The 25,576-nt window shown below is 38.4% G+C and overlaps 1 protein-coding gene across 1 annotated transcript in view; it reads left to right on the top strand.

Moving 5' to 3' along the window:
* The window catches only part of LOC117316754 (nucleoporin NUP42-like), a 32,815-nt gene extending 7,239 nt beyond the window's left edge, over positions 1–25,576 (top strand). Inside the window, exons 2-8 of the mRNA XM_033871516.1 lie at positions 2,604–2,802; positions 9,662–9,756; positions 13,333–13,409; positions 20,101–20,187; positions 20,423–20,460; positions 21,269–21,285; positions 24,755–25,576. Of these exons, the coding sequence (XP_033727407.1) occupies positions 2,604–2,802; positions 9,662–9,756; positions 13,333–13,409; positions 20,101–20,187; positions 20,423–20,460; positions 21,269–21,285; positions 24,755–25,428 (1,187 nt within the window). The 3' untranslated portion in view covers positions 25,429–25,576. The remainder of the gene's footprint in view (positions 1–2,603; positions 2,803–9,661; positions 9,757–13,332; positions 13,410–20,100; positions 20,188–20,422; positions 20,461–21,268; positions 21,286–24,754) is intronic.

Below are 25,576 nucleotides of genomic sequence, written 5' to 3'. Positions count from 1 at the left end.
GGATCTTTCTCAAACATTTTTGCAAGTTCCCCTTGGTCTGTATACGTAGTTCTGCATATTGCATCTAATTCTTGGGACCAATAGGAAAACAACATGGCCGACAGGCAGCCATATTTGATTTTGACAATTGAAGTTTGTTATCGCTATTTATCAGAAATTGCTGAAGGGATCTTTCTGAAATTTCATTTGTAGGTTGCCCTCTGTGCCTAGTTATGCATATTGGATTTTGAGACCAGTCAGAAAACAACCTGCCCGACAGGCAGCCATCTTGTATTTTGACAATTGAAGTTTGTTATCGCTATTTTACAGAAGGTACTGAAGGGATCTTTCTCAAATTTCATATGTAGGTTCCCCTTGGTCCCTGGTGTTGTATTTTGGGACCAATCCGAAAACAACAGACAGCCATTATCGCTAAATCTTAAATTTTATATATAGGTTCCCCTTGTTTGAAAAGTACTAGAGGGCTGTTTCTGAATTTACACAGATTAGTAAGACTTAGAGGAAGGGAAAGTAGAGAAAAGATCAATCTGACATGGAACCTATAAAGATCATTCAATGGTGGGCGCCAAGATCCCTCTGGGATCTCTTGTTAAGTGACAGTGCAACTAACTACCCGAATAGGACAGCAATGGAACGAAAAGACCAAATATTTATTGTGTTCTACTTCTTAGATAGTGGATAGTTTAAATCAAGAAAACTATGCATTAATATTTCCCAAACAGGTTTTGGGAAATATTAATGCATAGTTTTCTTGATTTAAACTATCTAAGAAGTAGAACACAATATTTAATGCAAGAATACATTTTTTTTACATATCATAGCCTGTAGACTATGTGGAAATAGATGTTGTATGTTTTTTCTTTTCAGTCCATTGTGCTCTAATAGGGTGATTAGGCTGGCCGCGACCTAGATACATTTTGTAGTTTGTAATATATGTGTAGTGTTGAACCAAGTGTGAAATTTTGACTAGCGTAAAGTAACGGTCAATAACAGACGGAATAGAATATTGAATTTTCTTTTTTTGGTTGTAAATGTTTCTTACATTCCTTCATAGTGCTTACTCTGCAGTTCCATTCATCGAAACGCTAGTAGTTATATACGATATAAGCGCCAACTACAATCAATTGTATACCCTGCGCTGTCGGTACAGCCATCTGTACGGGTGTCTGTCCATCCGTACTTTTACCAGTTATGACCCTTTTTTTGGCCAAATATGGGCATTGTGTAGAAAATGCAAGAAGTTTCCTATATTCAATACCTCTAAGATTTTGTTCACTACAACAAGAAGCAATTATGTTCAACATACATAAGGGTTTTTTATACGCCCGTCAAAGATGCTACATTCTCCTGAGGTAACTTTTCTAGTAACGGGCGTATCATGCTCCGTCTTGTGGAGATCGTTTTCACATGTCGTACCAATCAGTAAATATTCTTTCATTTATCATGATGTCTTGCATTGCATTTCTGACGAAACTTCATAACATATTTCTTACTCAATTAATTGGTCAAATACCCTAAACAAGTGATACTTGACGAACTTGATTAATCGGAACTCCATTGGTATGATGGATGCAATTAAGATAATTTAATACCGTATAGCAGGAATTATTAGTGGTCATAAAATTTGACGATTTGGTCATGAAGACTGGAAGTAAAATTTTGGCCGGGTTAAAATTTAGAGATTTCTCATAAATCTATGGTTTTAATTTGGCGTTGAGCATATACAATGTATATTACCTACTGGTATATATAGATAAATATGTTATGTCCATACATCCTATCCATGTTGATTAAGTGTGTTTTGTATCATCGTTACGCATCACTCGTTACTCTCGGAAGTTATCAAAGGTAAATGACGGTCGGAATGGAAACTATTGGTGAAATTGAAATTTTCACATATTTTTAATTGGCCAAATCGCCAAATTAAAGCCCCGCTAAAATTTCCCGCTAGATGGTATGTTCCTACTGTAGGGTTATGTAGGTAAATGACATTACATTATTAATTTTGTTTAATTTCACATTATTTTGACACTCATTTAAGATTGTTCAAATTGTGCTTACATATATGCTTAAGATTATATTGGTGTAACAATTCACAGATGCATCAATGTATTTGATCGTAGAATGGTGCATCGATACATCGTCTATCCTTGATTTGTATCGCGATACTTGAAAATTTGTAGTTATCTCCCTTGACCAAGTTAGCTTAGGTTTTGTAGTAAACCACATGGCTGACAAGGACGTTCCAGCAGTCTATATAAACCTGACTGTTGGAGTTCTTTCAAATCCAAATTATCTACATTCAAGAACGCTTTGTAGGAAACGGACAAAATGTATGTTTTTGTAACAAATGTAGACAAAGACTCTAATATTCCGGAAATTTTATTATACCACAAACAAAACATGACTACTGTACGATGGAATATCGGATATTGGATAGGTCATCAGCTTCTCATATATCGTGATATATCCTATTGACACCCCTGTATTGCGATACGAATTGTATCGCTACCCCCTTGCGATACACAACTCTACTTAAGTTATATAATGTTATAAGTATTCACATCGATGTATTATATTGGTCCTTACTTCTATTATTTCAGGATTTGCATATACAGCTCAGCGTCAGTTGTTTGGAGGAGGAAGAGGAGGCGGAGGGGGCGGAGGAGGCGGAGGGGGCGGAGGAGGAGGAGGGGGCGGAGGGGGTGGTGGGGGTGGTGGTGGAGGAAATAAATACAAATGGGATCGACGTCAACAAACTACGCAACAAACTTCTTCCCAATCCTCTCCGACAGATGTCATGTGAGTTCTTAGCAATTTTCAGAGAAATTTTACCCCTATGGAAAGTAAATTCTAGTGATATTGTGCTGTCAGTCCACCTTGCTGTTTTAACAGGATTCCGTTTTGTTACTCAGGTGATTTAAATATTCGTAAATTAGCACAGATACATTTAGTCCGGTATCTAAGACAAAGGATTTGGTAACACCTTTTGAAAGAGCAATTTAAATTATCCTTGGCCACAATGGAACAGAATTTGAAAGTCATTGATAATGAAGATCTTCCAATAAAGACATTGTTTCAAGTTTAAAGTTTCAAGTTTAAAGATAGGCAAATAATGGTGTAAATGGCAGGTCTGGTTCAATGTATTTTTTTCTCACATCACGATCCATGGAAAGTTTTCTGGATCCGGTTTTTTGTGTAGTAAATAGTATTACCCAAAACAGCATGGCGACAAAGTTCTTTAGTTGTGTGACTGTTTAGAATTAAAAGAACCGCCTAATTCATTTGGAAACATTTTGGGTTGTATGTAACTGAAAGTTTTCTTGGATTTTAGTTATTAATTGCGAAATAAATGTATCGTGAGATAAGCGTATCACTGCACAACTAATGGAAATAAGCTACCACGTGTGGTAACCGTTGTTTTATTATTGATTATATAAATTACAGTGAACATAATCTTATTAAATTTTTTTATTTCTGTATTAACTAAAAATCCTTCACAATAGGGATTAGATCAACTTTTACATTGGTTTGATTCTTTAAATAGATTTGCTTGTGTAAGATAACTTCTGTAAAATATTTCCCCTATAAATAGATTTGCTTGTGTAAGATAACTTCTGTAAAAGAATTTCTCCAAGAACTAAAATTTCAAACACATACCGTATTTGACCTAATAAGGGAGCAGTGCACGGGTAATTGACAGTGGGGGTGCCCTTGTTAAGATTAGTTATTCTGAAGTTTTATGAAACAGACTATACCTTATAGCAGAATACCCAAGGCTGTGGAATAAAAATAAAAAAATATTCCAGATGAAGATATCTATTCATTATCATATATTAAGCTTAAATTAAGCTTATTTATCAACAAGAAAGAAGTCTTTTACTTTATCTTCAAATAAAGATGGTAAGTTATTATTTGTATGTGTTTAGTTTCGGGTGCTCTTTGCACTGACATGTCATCTGTAGGAATAGACAAAATGTGGCGAAAACTTACGTTCCAGTGACTTAATTTGCTGAAGAAAATTGAACACATAAAGTAGCAAAACATTTCACATGAATTATTACTTTTGAACACCATTTTGACACTCAGTCAAAGATTTATTTCCTTGAAAAGGTAGGGGCGCACTTATTAGGGCAGGCACCCTTATTAGGTCAAATACTGTATGTCTAAATGTGGAGAGTATATAAGGTTTCTTACTAGATCAGACAAGCAGGAACTTCCCTTTAGCCTAGTGGTAGGATGTTTGCAGCAAGAGGTCGTCATTACGAAGCCCAGCACGGGCAGGGTATTTTTCACGACTCCTTATTACAGATTTGGTGCTGTTGAAAGCTATATGAGGTTGAGAGGCTTTCTTGGAGCTAAAGAACCTAGTTGTTTTTGGGGGAGAAAACTTTGTGAAGGAGGGAGTAATGTGAAAGTGGAGAGCAGAAGGTCGCCTAACTAGCTCAGACTTGTAGTGGTAGAATGTTTGCCTTGAGAGCGAAAGTTCTCTTGTTTGAGTCCGAGCATGCATGGATAAGGTTGTGGTTATCTTCTGGCCCCATGGGGCGAAGTCTTTGTGAAGGAAGCTAGGAGTAGTGTAAAAGTGGAGAGTATTGGTCACCTTACTAGCTCAGACTAGTGGGAATTTTCCTTCAGCCCTAGTGGTAGGATATCTGTAAAAGTGGAGAGTATTGGTCACCTTACTAGCTCAGACTAGTGGGAATTTTCCTTCAGCCCTAGTGGTAGGATATCTGTAAAAGTGGAGAGTATTGGTCACCTTTCTAGCTCAGACTAGTGGGAATTTTCCTTCAGCCCTAGTGGTAGGATATCTGTAAAAGTGGAGAGTATTGGTCACCTTACTAGCTCAGACTAGCAGAATTTCCCTTCAGCCCTAGTGGTAGGATATCTGTAAAAGTGGAGAGTATTGGTCACCTTACTAGCTCAGACTAGCAGAATTTCCCTTCAGCCCTAGTGGTAGGATATCTGTAAAAGTGGAGAGTATTGGTCACCTTACTAGCTCAGACTAGTGGGAATTTCCCTTCAGTCCTAGTGGTAGGATATCTGTAAAAGTGGAGAGTATTGGTCACCTTACTAGCTCAGACTAGCAGAATTTCCCTTCAGCCCTAGTGGTAGGATATCTGTAAAAGTGGAGAGTATTGGTCACCTTACTAGCTCAGACAAGTGGGAATTTCCCTTCAGCCCTAGTGGTAGGATATCTGTAAAAGTGGAGAGTATTGGTCACCTTACTAGCTCAGACTAGTGGGAATTTCCCTTCAGCCCTAGTGGTAGGATATCTGTAAAAGTGGAGAGTATTGGTCACCTTACTAGCTCAGACAAGTGGGAAGTTTCCTTCAGCCCTAGTGGTAGGATATCTGTAAAAGTGGAGAGTATTGGTCACCTTACTAGCTCAGACTAGTGGTAGGATATCTGTAAAAGTGGAGAGTATTGGTCACCTTACTAGCTCAGACTAGTGGTAGGATATCTGTAAAAGTGGAGAGTATTGGTCACCTTACTAGTTCAGACTAGTGGTAGGATATCTGTAAAAGTGGAGAGTATTGGTCACCTTACTAGCTCAGACTAGCAGAATTTCCCTTCAGCCCTAGTGGTAGGATACAAGGTAATTGTGTTGTGAGCGAGAGGTCGCTATATATCAAGGTCTGACGCATACAGGATATTTTTCATGATTCCTTCCCATTGCACATGTATTTGTACTAACTGATGGTTGTGTTTTTTTGCCGAATAATCAAAGTTCAAATAAGTAAGTATTCCTTGAGATCGATTTCTTATGTTTTTTCTCAGGAATTTAAACATCCTCACTAGCTGTTTATCATGGTTAGTGACAAATGGTGTACCTACAATAGAGAAATTTAAACATCCTCACTAAGCTAGCTGTTTATCATGGTTAGTGACAAATGGTGTACCTACAATAGAGAAAACACATATTCAAACAAAATCAATGAAATACATGAAATAGCAACAAAAATTTTAAAGGAGAGCCGTGAAAATGTACAACGAGAGTAAGACCAGGTGATCCGAATGGGTAAGCATCTTCTGATTCATCAACAACATCTGCCCTACAAATCTAGGTCAAATTGACAACACCCGTAGTACAAATCTAGGTCAAATTAACAACCCGCCATACATACATGTAACTAGGTCAAATCGACAACAACCGCCGTACAAATCTACGTCAAATTGACAACACCCGCCGTACAAATCTAGGTCAAATCGACAACACCTGCCATATAAATCTTGGTCAATTGACAACATGCCATACAAATCTGTGTCAAATCGACAACACGCCATATAAATCTAGGTGAAATCGACAACACCCTCCGTACAAATCTACGTCAAATCGACAACACGCCATATCAATCTAGGTCAAATTGACAACACGCCATACAAATCTAGGTCAAATCAACAACACGCCATATAAATCTAGGTCAAATCGACAACACCCTCCGTACAAATCTTTGTCAAATCGACAACACGCCATACAAATCTAGGTCAAATCGACAACATGCCATACAAATCTAGGTCAAATCGACAACACGCCATACAAATCTAGGTCAAATTGACAACACGCCATACAAATCTGTGTCAAATCGACAACACGCCATATAAATCTTGGTCAATTGACAACATGCCATACAAATCTGTGTCAAATCGACAACACGCCATATAAATCTAGGTGAAATCGACAACACCCTCCGTACAAATCTACGTCAAATCGACAACACGCCATATCAATCTAGGTCAAATTGACAACACGCCATACAAATCTAGGTCAAATCAACAACACGCCATATAAATCTAGGTCAAATCGACAACACCCTCCGTACAAATCTTTGTCAAATCGACAACACGCCATACAAATCTAGGTCAAATCGACAACATGCCATACAAATCTAGGTCAAATCGACAACACGCCATACAAATCTAGGTCAAATTGACAACATGCCATACAAATCTAGGTCAAATCAACAACACGCCATATAAATCTAGGTCAAATCAACAACACCCTCCGTACAAATCTAGGTCAAATCGACAACACGCCATACAAATCTAGGTCAAATCGACAACACGCCATACAAATCTAGGTCAAATCAGGGTCAAGTCATAATCTCAAATGACAGTTAGGATGGCGAAAATGGAACTACTCGGCATATTAACAAACATCAAACATTTCTGACTCCATATTATATAGTGAAGTAGTACGTGTATTTTCCAATGAAGCAACAATGTCGACCATTAAACTTTTCCTGGATCTTCATCAATCAGCGTCTCTCAAGACCTTGTAAGATTTCCCGTCGGAAGGGGTAAAATTTCCCGTCGGAAGGGGTAATATTTCCCGTCGGAAGGGGTAAGATTTCCCGTCGGAAGGGGTAAGATTTCCCGTCGGAAGGGGTAAGATTTCCTGTCCGAAGGGGACATTTGTCACAGAATTCATGAAAATGGGAACAAGTCCTGAAACATCAAATCAACTGGGATTGTTATTTTGAGATATACTTTTACATGTTGAATGTTGAATGGGGGGGCCGCGGTGGCCGAGTGGTGAAGGTGTCCCGACACTTTAACACTAGTCCTCCACCTCTGGGTTGCGAGTTCGAAACCTACGTGGGGCAGTTGCCAGGTACTGACCGTAGGCCGGTGGTTTTTCTCCGGGTACTCCGGCTTTCCTCCACCTCCAAAACCTGGCACGTCCTTAAATGACCCTGGCTGTTAATAGGACGTTAAACAAAAAAAAAACAAATATACATGTTGAATGGTCTTCCTAAAGACTCTCTGGATTATTGATAGACTTTGACAGTCTTCAAGACTATGTATTATATGGTAATGATAATCACTAGCTGGTCGTAACACAACCAGATAAAATGTATCGTCAGACTCATTGATACCAATATTGCTGATGAGATGACAATTTGGGAGGGAATTTGAAAGGTTGGTATTCAGCTCTTTTGAAAGGGAATTTGAAAGGTTGGTATTCAGCTCTTTTGAAAGGGAATTTGAAAGGTTGGTATTCAGCTCTTTTGAAAGGGAATTTTAATGGTTGGTATTGTTCATTTGAAAGGGAATTTTAATGGTTGGTATTGTTCATTTGAAAGGGAATTTTAATTGTTGGTATTGTTCTTTTGAAAGGGAATTTGAATGGTTGGTATTGTTCTTTTGAAAGGGAATTTTAATGGTTGGTATTGTTCATTTGAAAGGGAGTTTTAATGATTGGTATTGTTCTTTTGAAAGGGAATTTTAATGGTTGTTATTGTTCTTTTGAAAGGGAATTTTAATGGTTGTATTGTTCTTTTGAAAGGGAATTTTAATGGTTGGTATTGTTCTTTTGAAAGGGAATTTTAATGGTTGGTATTGTTCTTTTGAAAGGGAATTTGAATGGTTGGTATTGTTCTTTTGAAAGGGAATTTTAATGGTTGGTATTGTTCAATTGAAAGGGAATTTTACTGGTTGGTATTTTGTTCAATTGAAAGGGAATTTGAATGGTTGGTATTGTTCTTTTGAAAGGGAATTTTAATGGTTGGTATTGTTATTTTGAAAGGGAATTTTAATGGTTGGTATTGTTCTTTTGAAAGGGAATTTTAATGGTTGGTATTTTTCTTTTAAAAGGGCATTTGAATGGTTGGTATTGTTCAATTGAAAGGGAATTTTAATGGTTGGTATTGTTCATTTGAAAGGGAATTTTAATGGTTGGTATTGTTCTTTTAAAAGGGAATTCAATTGGTTGGTATTGTTCTTTTGAAAGGGAATTGTATTGCTTGGTATGGTTCTTTTGAAAGGGAATTTTATTGGTTGATATTGTTCTTTTAAAAGGGAATTTTAATGGTTGGTATTGTTCATTTGAAAGGGAATTTTAATGGTTGCTATTGTTCTTTTGAAAGGGAATTTTAATGGTTGGTATTGTTCTTTTGAAAGGGAATTTTATTGGTTGTTATTGTTCTTTTGAAAGAAAATTTTAAAGGTTGGTATTATTTTGATGAAAGGGAATAATTTTAATGGTTGGTATTTTAATGGTTATTTATTGCCATTTGTCACGTGACTCCGGGGATTCATCATTCACGACAAAGTCTTGAATTAAATTTAGTACAAACATTTATTCCTTCCATTCTCCCAACAACCCCAGCACAGCTGGATAACCTCATTCTGCGTGAGCATATTAATGTGGTGAGTTGACCATAGTAAATGACCATCTTACAGGTCAGTCCCAGGCTTCCAAGTGACAGGAATTGGAATGGTTGTTATTGTTTTCTTGAATGAGAATTTTAATGGTTGTCATTGTTTTCATGAAAGGGGATTTTAATGGTTAGTATTGTTCTTTTAAAAGGGGATTTTAATGGTTGGTATTGTTCTTTTGAAAGGCCATTTTAATGGTTGTTATTGTTTTTTTGACAAGGAATTTAATGGTGTAAGTTAGAAGGGGATCAATACCTTTGATATTCAATGTTAAGTTAAAAGGAATTTTCTTTTTAGCCTTTTTCAAGATATTATATCATTACTGACAAAGATAAGTACAGGTTTTAGTTGTCTAATGAAGTAGCCAACTTGAATTTTTACAATTAAAGACTGACTGTTAATTAACATGGCTTTTTAAAAAAAAAAAAAGAAACGTTCTGCATGAATCCTTCTCAAATATCCTGGCCTGCTTTTCTAATTGTGATCCTATCTATTACAGTAACACCCTGGTGAGTGAAATTAAGACTTGGGAACAAAGTAAGATGTGGCCGTTTTCCTGTATCGCGTTTGAAAAGGAAGGACCTTGTGTTCCAGGTGAGTGTTCTTTTTAGTGTTTGTACAGTGATTGTTAAAGGCTCATGGTGATCCGTAATCACTCTGTGTGTGTAAGAGCTCTCCATGATGTCTAATGAATCTCTGGATGGATTGTATTATTACTGATTGAATTGTATTCATGCCATCAAGTTCTACACCTTAGATATTGGTGATCATTGTCAAAATTAATTATAAAAAGGTTTGAAGCACTCATGCAAATATTATATAATCACGTAAAATATACACAATTTATGTAGGAGGGATATATAGGGTATATATCTGTACGAACCCAAAGTGAGGAGGGTTGTACCAAAATTTGGTTGTCCATTTTCCTGTTTTAGGCAGAATCTTGACCAGACAGTTTTGATATATGATAATGAGCTGTGATTCTGTGAGTAGTGTTGGGACGACTTCTCGATTTTAATCGATCATTGATTACTTTATATCCCGCCAGCAACTATCGATTATGAAAGCAAATAATCGATTATTGCAGGGGAGGTAACTCGTATGAGTTTAAAACTTGCTGTACTGAATCCATAATTTTATATAGAAATATATAGAAGAAATCGCCCAAAATGTACACAGGAATCTCGCATTTCTAAACGTATCTCAGAGGTGTGAGGAGCGGGAAGAAAACATTCGGAGTATGTTTTGTCTGTGCTGTATTTAAATGAAAAATAACGAGGGAATCCAAAGGTACATCCTGTTTCAGTAATGGATGCCACGGCAGTGGAACACGCCGACAAACAAACTATTTATCCATACCCGGGAGGGAAAGCCCAATCCTGGGTATGGGAACACTTTGGGTTTTACAAAATCAAGGAAGGTGGGCCAAGTAAAGCAAATTTGGATATGACAAAAGCAGTTTGCAAAATCTGTAGACGAATATAAGTGCGCAGAAATCACTGGGAATTCCACTTTCGTTTTCCTACTACACATTACACAGGCTAGGCTTAACAGAAATTGGGGAGAATAAAACTTTTTACGTTTTTAGCTCGTCTCTTCGAAGAAGAGTGAGAGCTTATGTCGTCACTCCGGCGTCGACGTCGGTGTCGGCGTCGGCGTTGGTTTTCCAAATGTTTGGTGCAAGTGTTGAAAGGCATAGTAATTTATGGTAATATGGTCCCTGTGGGGGTCAAACTATCCCCTGCCAGAGTAAAACCGAAAGATTTTTTTGGGGAAAAAAACAGAATTTTCAAATTTTTGGAATATTTCTGCGTTAAGTTTTTGGTGCAAGTGTTGAAAGGTATTAATACATCACTTTATAATTGTACTAGGGTGCTGATAATTGGCAATAGAGTCCCTATGGAGTAAGACAATCCCTTCCTGGAGTAATTTACTTTAAAAAAAAAAATTGATTTTTTCTTTTTAAATCTGTGTTTTTTTTGTTTTTGCTTTTAAATCTTTGGACTTTGTGTTAAGTTTATGTTGTGAGTGTTGAAAGCCATAGTAATACATGGTATTAGGTTCCCTGTGGGGGTTAAACTATCCCTTGCCGGAGTTAAACTGAAAGATTTTTTGGGGGAATAAACACATTTTAAAAAATTTTGTGCAAATGTTGAAAGCTATTAACACGTCACTTTATGATGTACTAGGGTGCTGATATTAGGTAAAAGAGTCCCTATGGAATTACGCTATCCCTTCTTGGGGTGAAACTGAAAATAAAACAATGTCGAAATGCTCACAATAGACAATTTATACTGGTCCACATTTCTCATTAGGATAATATTTTGTCAAAAAATTGAAGAAATATGTCCAAAAGCAATTACATTTGTATTTAATATATTCATTTAACAACAGCATAGCTTGTCTCCCGAATGTTTGTCAATAAATAATTTATATATATATATAAAATGGTATGGTTTTGAAAATTGCATGAATTCACAAAACATAATCTGATCATGTAAACAATATAAATATTATTAATGCAATTTGCGAAACCATTCCAATTAATATATTTTAATTATTTATTGACAAACATTTGCGAGACGAGCTATGCTGTTCTCCAACAGCTCTTGTTTGTTTTTGTTTTTCAATCTTTGGACTTTGTGTTAAGTTTATATTGTGAGTGTTGAAAGGCATAGTTATACATGGTATTAGGTTCCCTGTGGGGGTTAAACTATCCCTTGCCGGAGTTAAACTAAAAAAATATTTTTTTGGGGGGAAAAACACATTTTTTAAAATTTTTTGTGCAAATGTTGAAAGCTATTTCTTCCACAATACCCTGTGTTATTCAACTCTCAGACCATCAGTTAATCATTACAGCTGTTGATTAACAATCTGTTTATACCACACGTGGTATAAACTCTGTACGCATTTCGATTGGCTAACACGGTGAACTTTGACCCAAGCTGCAATTGTTATTGACGTCATCAATAATCTAATGACGTCACATCACCGGGTCCTGGACGTCACCGGTACACTTTATTTGCATACGCGAAATTATTCTTGGCCACGTTTCCCTTTGATTCAAGCCGATATTATTGTTATTCTTTAAAAGTTGCAAAAAACACTCGCTAAAGCTCGTGTCTTTTGTAACTTTTAAAAAATAACTTACGAGTGTGAAATAAATTCCATGTCCAACAATCACTCGTTGTGTAACCTCTATTTAACACATCACTTTATGATTGTACTAGGGTGCTGATATTTGGTAAAAGAGTCCCTATGGAGTTGCACTATCCCTTCTTGGGGTCAAACTGAAAATAAAACAATGTGAAAATGCTCACAATAGACAATTTATACCGGTCCACATTTTTCAAGGGAGACAACTCTCATTTGGATAATATTTTGTCAAAAAATTGAAGAAATATGTCCAAAAGCAATTACATTTGTATTTAATATATTCATTTAATCTAAGGCAGCATAGCTTGTCTCCCGAATGTTTGTCAATAAATAATCTATATTATATATAAATTGTTTTGGTTTTGAAAATTGCATGAATTCACAAAACATAATCTGATCAAGTAAACAATATAAATATTATTAATGCAATTTGCGAAACCATTCCAATTAATATATTTTAATTATTTATTGACAAACATTCGGGAGACAAGCTATTCTGTTCTCCAACAGCTCTTGTTTATACTGTTGTCTGATCTGTTTTACGATTACTGAAATGTTACTCATAAATTATTTTGAAAAATCCAGAAGTTAGATTGGTGTTCTTGCTTGTTGATAGATCTATGTAAGTTTGTTAGTTTTGGACCTCCGTTTTGTAACATTAGCCATAGCCTTCGGTGCTGATGAACTTCTAACATGTCGATCAAAATCAGGTTCTCCAGAAGGGTAAGCATTTCCTGACACACAATGAATTAAATGCATGATACAATAGTAACAATACTGTTTCATCCCAGGACTTATCATTTGTGATGCTAGAAGCAAAAAAATAGGTCAATTCAGAAAAAGGTTAAGCAACCGATTATATAATCGATAATTAGTAAGTTGTGTTCAACCGATTATCGATTATGATTTCCCCAACCGATTCCGAACACTATCTGTGAGACTTGTGACTGGTTCCTCTATCTCTTTAAGGACAATGAGATCTATTGAAACTAAAAAAGACTTATTTGTTTACAGATTTCACGGACATGTCTGCTGATGAGCTGCGGTTTGCTGCGTACGAAGCTCTGAAAACAGGTGCCCTACAGACCTACGTATGTATCTATGATTTTTGTAAGGTTTATTTTCACATTGATTAGAGCTTACAGCAGTGTTGTAGTGATGATCGGCAGGAATCAATTCAGTAATTGGAAAGGCCGTCCGATTCAGATCATCGATGGTAAAATTTATAATTGATTAATCGACAGGAGATTGTTCTCTTTTATATATCAGGAGAAATTGACACAAATGTCACTGACAACATTACATGGTGTTTAGACAATCTATTAGTACTAGCTGGTCTCAGTCTATACTGAAAACTACCACTGACTGTGTGACGACTGAAGGGTGCTATGATAAAACTACCACTGACTGTGACGACTGAAGGGTTCTGTGATAAAACTACCACTGACTGTGACAACTGAAGGGTTCTGTGATAAAACTACCACTGACTGTGTGATGACTGAAGGGTTCTGTGATAAAACTACCACTGACTGTGACGACTGAAGTGTGCTATGATAAAACTACCACTGACTGTGTGACGACTGAAGGGTGCTATGATAAAACTACCACTGACTGTGACGACTAAAGGGTGCTATGATAAAACTACCACTGACTGTGTGACGACTGAAGGGTTCTGTGATAAAACTACCACTGACTGTGACGACCGAAGGGTTCTGTGATAAAACTACCACTGACTGTGTGACGACTGAAGGGTTCTGTGATAAAACTACCACTGACTGTGACGACTGAAGGGTTCTGTGATCAAACTATCACTGACTGTGTGACGACTGAAGGGTTCTGTGATAAAACTACCACTGACTGTGACAACTGAAGGGTTCTGTGATAAAACTACCACTGACTGTGTGACGACTGAAGGGTTCTGTGATAAAACTACCACTGACTGTGACTACTGAAGGGTGCTGTGATAAAACTACCACTGACTGTGTGACTACTGAAGGGTTCTGTGATAAAACTACCACTGACTGTGTGACGACTGAAGGGTTTTGTGATAAAACTACCACTGACTGTGTGACGACTGAAGGGTTCTGTGATAAAACTACCACTGACTGTGTGACGACTGAAGGGTTCTGTGATAAAACTACCACTGACTGTGTGACGACTGAAGGGTTCTGTGATAAAACTACCACTGACTGTGTGACGACTGAAGGGTTCTGTGATAAAACTACCACTGACTGTGTGACGACTGAAGGGTTCTGTGATAAAACTACCACTGACTGTGTGACGACTGAAGGGTTCTGTGATAAAACTACCACTGACTGTGTGACGACTGAAGGGTTCTGTGATAAAACTACCACTGACTGTGATGGCTGAAGGGTTCTGTGATAAAACTACCACTGACTGTGACGACTGAAGGGTTCTGTGATAAAACTACCACTGACTGTGACGACTGAAGGGTTCTGTGATAAAACTACCACTGACTGTGTGACGACTGAAGGGTGCTGTGATAAAAGTACCACTGACTGTGACGACTGAAGGGTTCTGTGATAAAACTACCACTGACTGTGACGACTGAAGGGTGCTGTGATAAAACTACCACTGACTGTGTGACGACTGAAGGGTGCTATGATAAAACTACCACTGACTGTGACGACTGAAGGGTTCTGTGATAAAACTACCACTGACTGTGTGACGACTGAAGGGTGCTATGATAAAATTACCACTGACTGTGTGACGACTGAAGGGTGCTGTGATAAAACTACCACTGACTGTGTGACAACTGAAGGGTTCTGTGATAAAACTACCACTGACTGTGACTACTGAAGGGTTCTGTGATAAAACTACCACTGACTGTGACGACTGAAGGGTTCTGTGATAAAACTACCACTGACTGTGACGACTGAAGGGTACTGTGATAAAACTACCACTGACTGTGACGACTGAAGGGTTCTGTGATAAAACTACCAATGACTGTGTGACGACTGAAGGGTGCTGTGATAAAACTACCACTGACTGTGACGACTGAAGGGTTCTGTGATAAAACTACCACTGACTGTGTGACGACTGAAGGGTGCTATGATAAAACTACCAATGACTGTGTGACGACTGAAGGGTGCTGTGATAAAACTACCACTGACTGTATGACGACTGAAGGGTTCTGTGATAAAACTACCACTGACTGTGACTACTGAAGGGTTCTGTGATAAAACTACCACTGACTGTGACGACTGAAGGGTTCTGTGATAAAACTACCACTGACTGTGACGACTGAAGGGTGCTATGATAAAACTACCACTGACTGTGACGACTGAAGGGTTCTGTGATAAAACTACCACTGACTGTGTGACGACTGAAGGGTGCCGTGATTAAACTACCACTGACTGTTACTACTGAATGGTTCTGTGATAAAACTACCACTGACTGTGACGACTGAAGGGTGCTGTGATAAAACTACCACTGACTGTGTGACGACTGAAGGGTGCTATGATAAAACTACCACTGACTGTGTGACGACTGAAGGGTGCTGTGATAAAACTACCACTGACTGTATGACGACTGAAGGGTTCTGTGATAAAACTACCACTGACTGTGACTACTGAAGGGTTCTGTGATAAAACTACCACTGACTGTGACGACTGAAGGGTTCTGTGATAAAACTACCACTGACTGTGACGACTGAAGGGTTCTGTGATAAAACTACCACTGACTGTGGCGACTGAAGGGTGCTATGATAAAACTACCACTGACTGTGACGACTGAAGGGTTCTGTGATAAAACTACCACTGACTGTGACGACTGAAGGGTGCTATGATAAAACTACCACTGACTGTTACTACTGAAGGGTTCTGTGATAAAACTACCACTGACTGTGACGACTGAAGGGTGCTGTGATAAAACTATCACTGACTGTGACGACTGAAGGGTTCTGTGATAAAACTACCACTGACTGTGACGACTGAAGGGTTCTGTGATAAAACTTCCACTGACTGTGACGACTGAAGGGTTCTGTGATAAAACTACCACTGACTGTGACGACAGAAGGGTTCTGTGATAAAACTACCACTGACTGTGACAACTGAGGGGTTCTGTGATAAAACTACCACTGACTGTGACTACTGAAGGGTTCTGTGATAAAACTACCACTGACTGTGTGACGACTGAGGGGTTCTGTGATAAAACTACCACTGACTGTGACGACTGAAGGGTTCTGTGATAAAACTACCACTGACTGTGACGACTGAAGGGTTCTGTGATAAAACTACCACTGACTGTGTGACGACTGAAGGGTTCTGTGATAAAACTACCACTGACTGTGACGACTGAAGGGTTCTGTGATAAAACTACCACTGACTGTGACTACTGAAGGGTTCTGTGATAAAACTACCACTGACTGTTACTACTGAAGGGTTCTGTGATAAAACTACCACTGACTGTGTGACGACTGAAGGGTTCTGTGACAAAAATAACACTGACTGTGACGGCTGAAGGGTTCTGTGATAAAACTACCACTGACTGTGACTACTGAAGGGTTCTGTGATAAAACTACCACTGACTGTGACGACTGAAGGGTACTGTGATAAAACTACCACTGACTGTGACGACTGAAGGGTTCTGTGATAAAACTACCACTGACTGTGACGACTGAAGGGTTCTGTGATAAAACTACCACTGACTGTGACGACTGAAGGGTTCTGTGATAAAACTACCACTGACTGTGTGACTGAAGGGTTCTGTGATAAAACTACCACTGACTGTGACGACTGAAGGGTTCTGTGATAAAACTACCACTGACTGTGACGACTGAAGGGTTCTGTGATAAAACTACCACTGACTGTATGACGACTGAATGGTTCTGTGATAAAACTACTACTGACTGTGTGACGACTGAGGGGTTCTGTAATAAAACTACCACTGACTGTGTGACGACTGAAGGGTTCTGTGATAAAACTACCACTGACTGTGTGACGACTGAAGGGTTCTGTGATAAAACTACCACTGACTGTGTGACGACTGAATGGTTCTGTGATAAAACTACCACTAACTGTGTGACGACTGAGGGGTTCTGTAATAAAACTACCACTGACTGTGTGACGACTGAAGGGTTCTGTAATAAAACTACCACTGACTGTGTGACGACTGAAGGGTTCTGTGATAAAACTACCACTGACTGTGTGACGACTGAAGGGTTCTGTAATAAAACTACCACTGACTGTGTGACGACTGAAGGGTTCTGTGATAAAACTACCACTGACTGTGTGACGACTGAAGGGTTCTGTGATAAAACTACCACTGACTGTGTGACGACTGAAGGGTTCTGTGATAAAACTACCACTGACTGTGTGACGACTGAAGGGTTCTGTGATAAAACTACCACTGACTGTGACGACTGAAGGGTTCTGTGATAAAACTACCACTGACTGTGACGACTGAAGGGTTCTGTGATAAAACTACCACTGACTGTGACGACTGAAGGGTTCTGTGATAAAACTACCACTGACTGTGTGACGACTGAAGGGTTCTGTGATAAAACTACCACTGACTGTGTGACGACTGAAGGGTTCTGTGATAAAACTACCACTGACTGTGACGACTGAAGGGTTCTGTGATAAAACTACCACTGACTGTGTGACTACTGAAGGGTTCTGTGATAAAACTACCACTGACTGTGACGACTGAAGGGTTCTGTGATAAAACTACCACTGACTGTGACGACTGAAGGGTTCTGTGATAAAACTACCACTGACTGTTACTACTGAAGGGTTCTGTGATAAAACTACCACTGACTGTGTGACGACTGAAGGGTTCTGTGATAAAACTATCACTGACTGTGACGACTGAAGGGTGCTATGATAAAACTACCACTGACTGTGACGACTGAAGGGTTCTGTGATAAAACTACCACTGACTGTGACGACTGAAGGGTTCTGTGATAAAACTACCACTGACTGTGACGACTGAAGGGTGCTATGATAAAACTACCACTGACTGTGACGACTGAAGGGTGCTATGATAAAACTACCACTGACTGTGACGACTGAAGGGTTCTGTGATAAAACTATCACTGACTGTGACGACTGAAGGGTACTGTGATAAAACTACCACTGACTGTGACGACTGAAGGGTGCTGTGATAAAACTACCACTGACTGTGTGACGACTGAAGGGTTCTGTGATAAAACTACCACTGACTGTGACGACTGAAGGGTTCTGTGATAAAACTACCACTGACTGTGATGGCTGAAGAGTGCTGTGATAAAACTACCACATTTTAGTACAGCTTGTCCTTACAAACGAGACATTTGATTTTATGGCTGTAAATAGTCTAGTCTTGCCTAGTCTAAATATTTTTCACATCAAAAATACATATATTGGGTTATGAACAAGCTTTTAGTAATAACACAATAAATAATTACCTAAAAGTACTGTAAAACCGATTATTAAAACTGATTATCGGATCGGTTTGCCCTGCCGATTCCATCCGATCATCAATTTTGATTTTTAACCGATTATACAACACTAGCTTACAGACCGACATAGGTTTCCTTGTAATTTTTATTTTTTTTGTGAAGTTTATTTTCACATTAATTACGGCTTTCAGACCTACATTATTTGTATCTTGGCACATATTGGCTCCGATCAACCCCAGGGGCTGATGGGTGGGGCCAAAATGGGTCACATACATTATATGAACATTGACTGAAATATTCAGAACTCAGAACTGTTAAAGCCAGACACGATCCTCTTGTTAAGTTTTTAGTCAGAATGAAACAAAATTCAAACTTTCTTTATATTGTTTGGAACAGATATATCTTCAGAAAAGCTGGGGGTTAGAAAAGATATCTCTTCAGAAAGGCCGGGGGTTAGAAACAGATATCTCTTCAGAAAAGCCAGTCAATGTTAACTTTAAGCACTTGCTAGAAACAACAATTGGCCATATTTTATTTCACACCAATTAAGAATCAACCTTAGCTTGAACTATTTAGTGGCGTAGTAATTTTTAGAGAAAAGAGGCCGTCAATAAAAGTGAATTTCAAATGTGTAGATTACATTATAAGGATTAAGTTGAACATGTTTTTATGATATGGAGTTATAACACACAAAAAAACTAAGTGTGCTGTCATTAAACCACTTCATCAGATTGTGGGCTATTCAAATCGCCCTGCATCAATGGTCCGTCGTCTGTCCGTCCATAAACAATCCTTGTTATCGCTATTTCTTGATAAGTATTGGAGGGATATTCCTCAAACTTCATTTATAGGTTCCCCTTGGTCCCTAGTTTTGCCATTTGAATAGATTATTTATCAGAAGAACAAAATGGCCGACAGGTAGCCATCTTGGATTTTAATAATTGAAGTTTATAATTGCTATTTCTTGAAAAGTACTGGAGGGATATGACTCAAACTTCATTTGTAGGTTCCTCTTGGTCCCTAGTTTTCCCATTTGAATTTATATTTTTGATCAGGAAAACAAACTGGTTGACAGGCAGCCATCTTTGGTTTTTTTTAAAGTACTGAAGGGATGTTTCTCAAACTTCACATGTAGGTTGAACTTGTTCATGTTAGCAGATTGGTAAGAGGAAAAAAGAAAGAAGGGTAAATACAGAGAAGATAGTCTGACATATAGAACCAATAAACTCTTTTAATGGTGGACGCCAAGATCCCTCTGGGATCTCTTGTTTGAAATAATACAATGGCCTAAAGCATTGTTGTTTGAAAGTGCAGATTTCCTTATGAAAATCATTTAGATAAATAGATTTCATTAAAATAACTGTCTTGCCTTTTTTTAGACAAACCATGTACAATGTCTGAACCAAGATTTTACCTCGAAAAGACAAGTGCTGAAAAATGCAACGATGACCGTGAAACAGAAAATGGTAAGGCACCAGTTTGAGATGTGAAAAAAAATGATTGTTCTCTGCAGACCTCATCATGTATAAGTTTTAACAAGGGTGTTCAATTCTGTAGTAACTGTACATTCATGTTACCCAGGGGTCGAAATGTGAAAATGGCTTGATTGTATATCTAACTTTAAATGGACAAAGATTTTAATTTTCATTACATCGCAGTTTTCAATGGAAAATATCTGTTTTGTGTATTTTTACTTGACAGATGTCATTGATAGAGGAATATAGAAACAAGAAATCCAGGTCTGTATATATATATATATATTGCTTGATACCGGTCACAATGTCATCAATGTTAATCGGCACAGTAAACATATATGAATTGAAAAATAATAGAACTGTTTTAACATGATCATAACTGAGGCTGATAAAAATAACGTATGGACAATCATTATCACTTAGATCTAATACAAATTGGAGATACTGTTTATCACTTAATACAAATTGGGGATACTGTTTATCACAGTGACTAAATACAAATTGGAGATACTGTTTATCACTAAATACAAATTGGAGATACTGTTTATCACTTAATACAAATTGGAGATACTGTTTATCACTTAATACAAATTGGAGATACTGTTTATCACTCAATACAAATTGGAGATACTATTTATCACTTAATACAAATTGGAGATACTGTTTATCACTTAATACAAATTGGAGATATTGTTTATCACTTAATACATATTGGAGATTCTGTTTATCACTAAATACAAATTGGAGATACTGTTTATCACTAAATACAAATTGGAGATACTATTTATCACTTAATACAAATTGGAGATACTGTTTATCACTTAATACAAATTGGAGATATTGTTTATCACTTAATACATATTGGAGATTCTGTTTATCACTAAATACAAATTGGAGATACTGTTTATCACTAAATACAAATTGGTGATACATTTCAAAGAAATATGGATACTGTTTATTACAGTTTATGTTACATTTTTCACATTATTTTGAAAAGAAAATTTAGTTTATCTATTTGTATCTGATTATTCAATTATTAATATCTTCATCTTATCATACTTTTGTTTTTCAGAGGAAGTGATGGAGGAGGTAAATGATCTTATTTCATTATTTTATTAGCTCACCTGGTCCAAAGGACCTAAGGACCAAGGGGCCGCCACGGTGGCCGAGTGGTTAAGGTGTCCCGACACTTTAACGCTAGCCCTCCACCTCTGGGTTGCGAGTTCGAAACCTACGTGGGGCAGTTGCCAGGTACTGACCGTAGGCCGGTGGTTTTTAGGTCATCTGACCCGAAGTCATCATGTTTCGTCCGTCGTCGTGCGCCGTCCGCCGTGCGCCGTGCGCCGTCCGCCGTGCGTAAACTTTTCACATTTCAAACTTCTTCTCAAGTTCCACCAGTGGGATTGAGCTGAAACTTGCCTGAAATGATGCTGGGATGGTCCTGACCAAGTGTTGTTATTTTTCGGGTCGGTCTGAAATCCAAGATGGCCGCCACAGCCGCCATCTTGAAAACACATTTTAAACTTCTTCTCAAGTTCCACTAGTCAGATTGAGCTGAAACTTGCCTGAAATGATGCTGGGATGGTCCTGAGGAAGTGTTGTTATTTTTCAGGTCGGTCAGAAATCCAAGATGGCCGCCACGGCAACCATCTTGAAAAACACATTTTAAACTTCTTCTCCAGTTCCACTCATGCCATTGAGCTGGAAATTGGTGAGGATGTTAAGGAAGGAGAGCCAATAAAGTGTTGTTATTTTTCGGCTTCGTAAAAACTTTGACATGGCAGCCACGGCAGCCATTTTGTAACATGATTGCGCAATCATTGTTCTTCTGAACAACACCTATTTCAAACTTCTTCTCAAATACCATCAGTGGGATTCAGCTCTTACTTACCAGAAATGATCCTGAGATGGTCCTGACCAAGTGTTGTTATTTTTCAGGTCGGTCAGAAATCCAAGATGGCCGCCATGGCAGCCATCTTGAAAAACACATTTTAAACTTCTTCTCCAGTTCCACTGGTGCCATTGAGCTGGAAATTGGTGAGGATATTAAGGAAGGAGAGGCAACAAAGTGTTGTTATTTTTCGACCCCGTAAAAACTTTGACATGGCAGCCATGGTGGCTATTTTGTAACATGATTGGGCAATCATGGTTCTTCCTTAACTACACCTATTTAAAACTTCTTCTCAAATTCCACCAGTGTGATTCTGCTCTAACTTACCAGAAATGATCCTGAGATGGTCCTGGCCAAGTGTTGTTATTTATCGGGTCAGTCAGAAATCCAAGATGGCCGCCATGACAGCCATCTTGAAAAACACATTTTAAACTTCTTTTCAAGTTCCACTCATGCCATTGAGCTGGAAATTGGTGAGGATGTTAAGGAAGGAGAGGCAACAAAGTGTTGTTATTTTTCGGCCCCATAAAAACTTTGACATGGCAGCCACGGTGGCCATTTTGTAACATGATTGCGCAATCATGGTTCTTCTTAATAACACTTATTTCAAACTTCTTCTCAAATTCCATCAGTGGGATTCAGCTCTAACTTACCAGAAATGATCCTGACCAAGTGTTGTTATTTATCGGGTCAAGTCAGAAATCCAAGATGGCCACCATGGCAGCCATCTTGAAAAACACATTTTAAACTTCTTCCCCAGTTCCACTGGTGCCATTGAGCTGGAAATTGGTGTGGATGTTAAGGAAGGAGAGCCAACAAAGTGTTCTAATTTTTCGGCCTCTTAAAAAATTTGACATGGCAGCCACGGCGGCCATTTTGTAACATGATTGCACAATCATGGTTCTTCCTTAACAACACCTATTTAAAACTTCTCAAAGTCCATCAGTGGGATTTAGCTCTAACTTACCAGAAATGATCCTGAGATGGTCTTGACCTAGTGTTGCTATTTTTCAGGTCGGTCAGAAATCCAAGATGGCCGCCATGGCCAACAGTGCCACTTTACTCGCTACAGAGAATGCATACTACAATAGTATAAGGGTCTTTAATTTTGAGTCAGATGACCGTTAAGGCCCATGGGCCTCTTGTTCTCTGGGTACTCCGGCTTTCCTCCACCTCCAAACCTGGCACGTCCTTAAATGACCCTGGCTGTTAATAGGACGTTAAACAAAAACAAATCAAACCAAAACCTAAGGACCAAGGTGATCTTAAGCCATACCGTGGCATCCAGTGTCCGTCTGTCAACAACTGACTTCTTCTTCTTAACCGCTGATCAGAATTTAACGAAATTTGGTAGGAAGCTTCCCTATGTGTCTTATTGGGGATTCAAATTTATACAAATGATGGGGCTGACCCCCTAGGGGCCTGAGGGGTTAGGCCATCTTCTCTGGAACTAAGCAATGTATGACATTGATATTTCAGTAGTAACATCCTTAGGTGGTTTGGGTTCAAATTTATACAAATGATGGGGCTGACCCCCTAGGGGCCTGAGAGGCTTGGCCAAAAAGGGTCCATTTGGCAATACAATGTATTGATTATTAATGACTTCTGAAACTATGCAATGTATGACATTGATATTTCAGTGGTAACATCCCTAGGTGGTTGGGATTCAAATTTATACCAATGATATGGCTGACCCCCAGGGGCCTCAGGAGCTGGGCAAAAGGGAGCAATTTGACTATATTGCTATAAAGGACTTCTTGTATTTTTGAAACTATTGAGATCCCCACCCCCTAACCATATATCATTGCTGGGCATCAAGAGATTAACACAATCCTGATGTAAAAATAGGCCCAGGGGTCTTTCCCCACCCCCGAAGGGACTTCAGGTTCCTTTAAACACAATCATGTTGAGTCTTGACTTCATTTCTGGATCATATCTTTGAAGCAGTTGGGATCCCACCCCATAACCATACATATACATGTAGCATTATTAGACATCAACAAATAAAGCTATTTACAAATTGAACATGAACATTCTTTTGATGTTTGCTCAAATAAACCATGTTAGCAATACAGGCCCTCTGGGCCTCTTGTAAAGATAAATAATATAAGTGAGATGATAAGATTTTCTAAAATTTATGAAAGAAAAATACAATTTAGTGATTTACATTCTAGTTACAACTGTGTAAAAACATCAGTTAGCGCTAGAGTTAGATACATAAACTAGATAATAGATTATGTGATTTGTGTTGGAGTTAAGGTTGTATGCTATACATACTGTACATGTGGTCTGTGTTAGAGTAAAGGTTATATGCTACCTTACACATTGTACCTGTGGTCTGTGTTAGAGTTAAGGTTATATGCTACCTTACACATTATACCTGTGATTTGTGTTAGAGTTAAGGTTATATGCTACCTTACACATTATAGCTGTGATTTGTGTTAGAGATAAGGTTATATGCTACCTTACACATTGTACCTGTGGTCTGTGTTAGAGTTAAGGTTATATGCTACCTTACACATTATACCTGTAGTTTGTGTTAAGGTTATATGCTACCTTACACATTGTACCTTTGATTTATGTTAGAGTTAAGGTTGTATGCTACCTTAAACATGTGTTAGATGCTGACAGAATGGTAATGTTTTAGCTCATTTTTCTTTCCTTCAGGTTCATCAACCATGTCCCTATTCAGTAACTCAGCTGGAAGTTCTGGAGCTAGTGGTACAAGCAGCACTAACTCATTTGGTGGAGGTTCTGGAAGTTCCACTTTTGGTGGCAGTGGTGGGAATACTTCACTGTTCGGTGGGGGCACCGGGGCATTCAGTGCTCCCAGTACTGGAGCCTTTGGTTCAAACACAGCTGCTCAGGCAACTGGTCAGACATTTGGGGCTTCAACGTTTGGTCAAAGTACTGCCACAGCTACTAATGCATTCACAGCTCCTCAAGCTCAAAACACAAACCCCTTTGGGTCTTCCCAGACGAGCACTGTTAGTCCTTTTGGTGGAAATGCCGGTGGGGCCACATTCAGTAGCCCAGGGACATTCAGTAGTAGTTTTGGTAAAACCTCCCCAGCTACGAATTTATTTGGTGTTTCATCTCAAAGCGGGCCAAGTGTCAGTCAGACTCAACAGTTCGGTGCTTCAAACAATGCGTTCGGGACAACAACAGGAGGGAATGTAGTGACAGCACCATCTAGTGATACACAAGGGGACACAACCCAAGGCACAGTGTACACACCACTGGAAAAGCTTAGCAAAGAAGAATTGGCTGCTTACAATGCTACAACATTTACTCTGGGTAAAATTCCGACCAAACCTCCTCCTAAGGAACTCGTGTTCTGATTGTTTTTTTTGCATGTTTTTTACTAAAAATATATTGTAAGCTACCGTAGACTTCTGAACATTACCTGTGCATACAAAGATTTGTGTCATTTTGGTGAATTTCTACTGTAGTAATAAAAAGTTGTTTTTATTAAAATTGGAAATTTTA

The sequence above is a fragment of the Pecten maximus genome, chromosome 18 (genome assembly GCF_902652985.1).
Source record: "Pecten maximus chromosome 18, xPecMax1.1, whole genome shotgun sequence".
In the NCBI taxonomy this organism is placed as follows: domain Eukaryota; kingdom Metazoa; phylum Mollusca; class Bivalvia; order Pectinida; family Pectinidae; genus Pecten; species Pecten maximus.
Note: the sequence above shows the minus strand (reverse complement) of the source record. Positions and strands in the feature narration are given on the sequence as shown.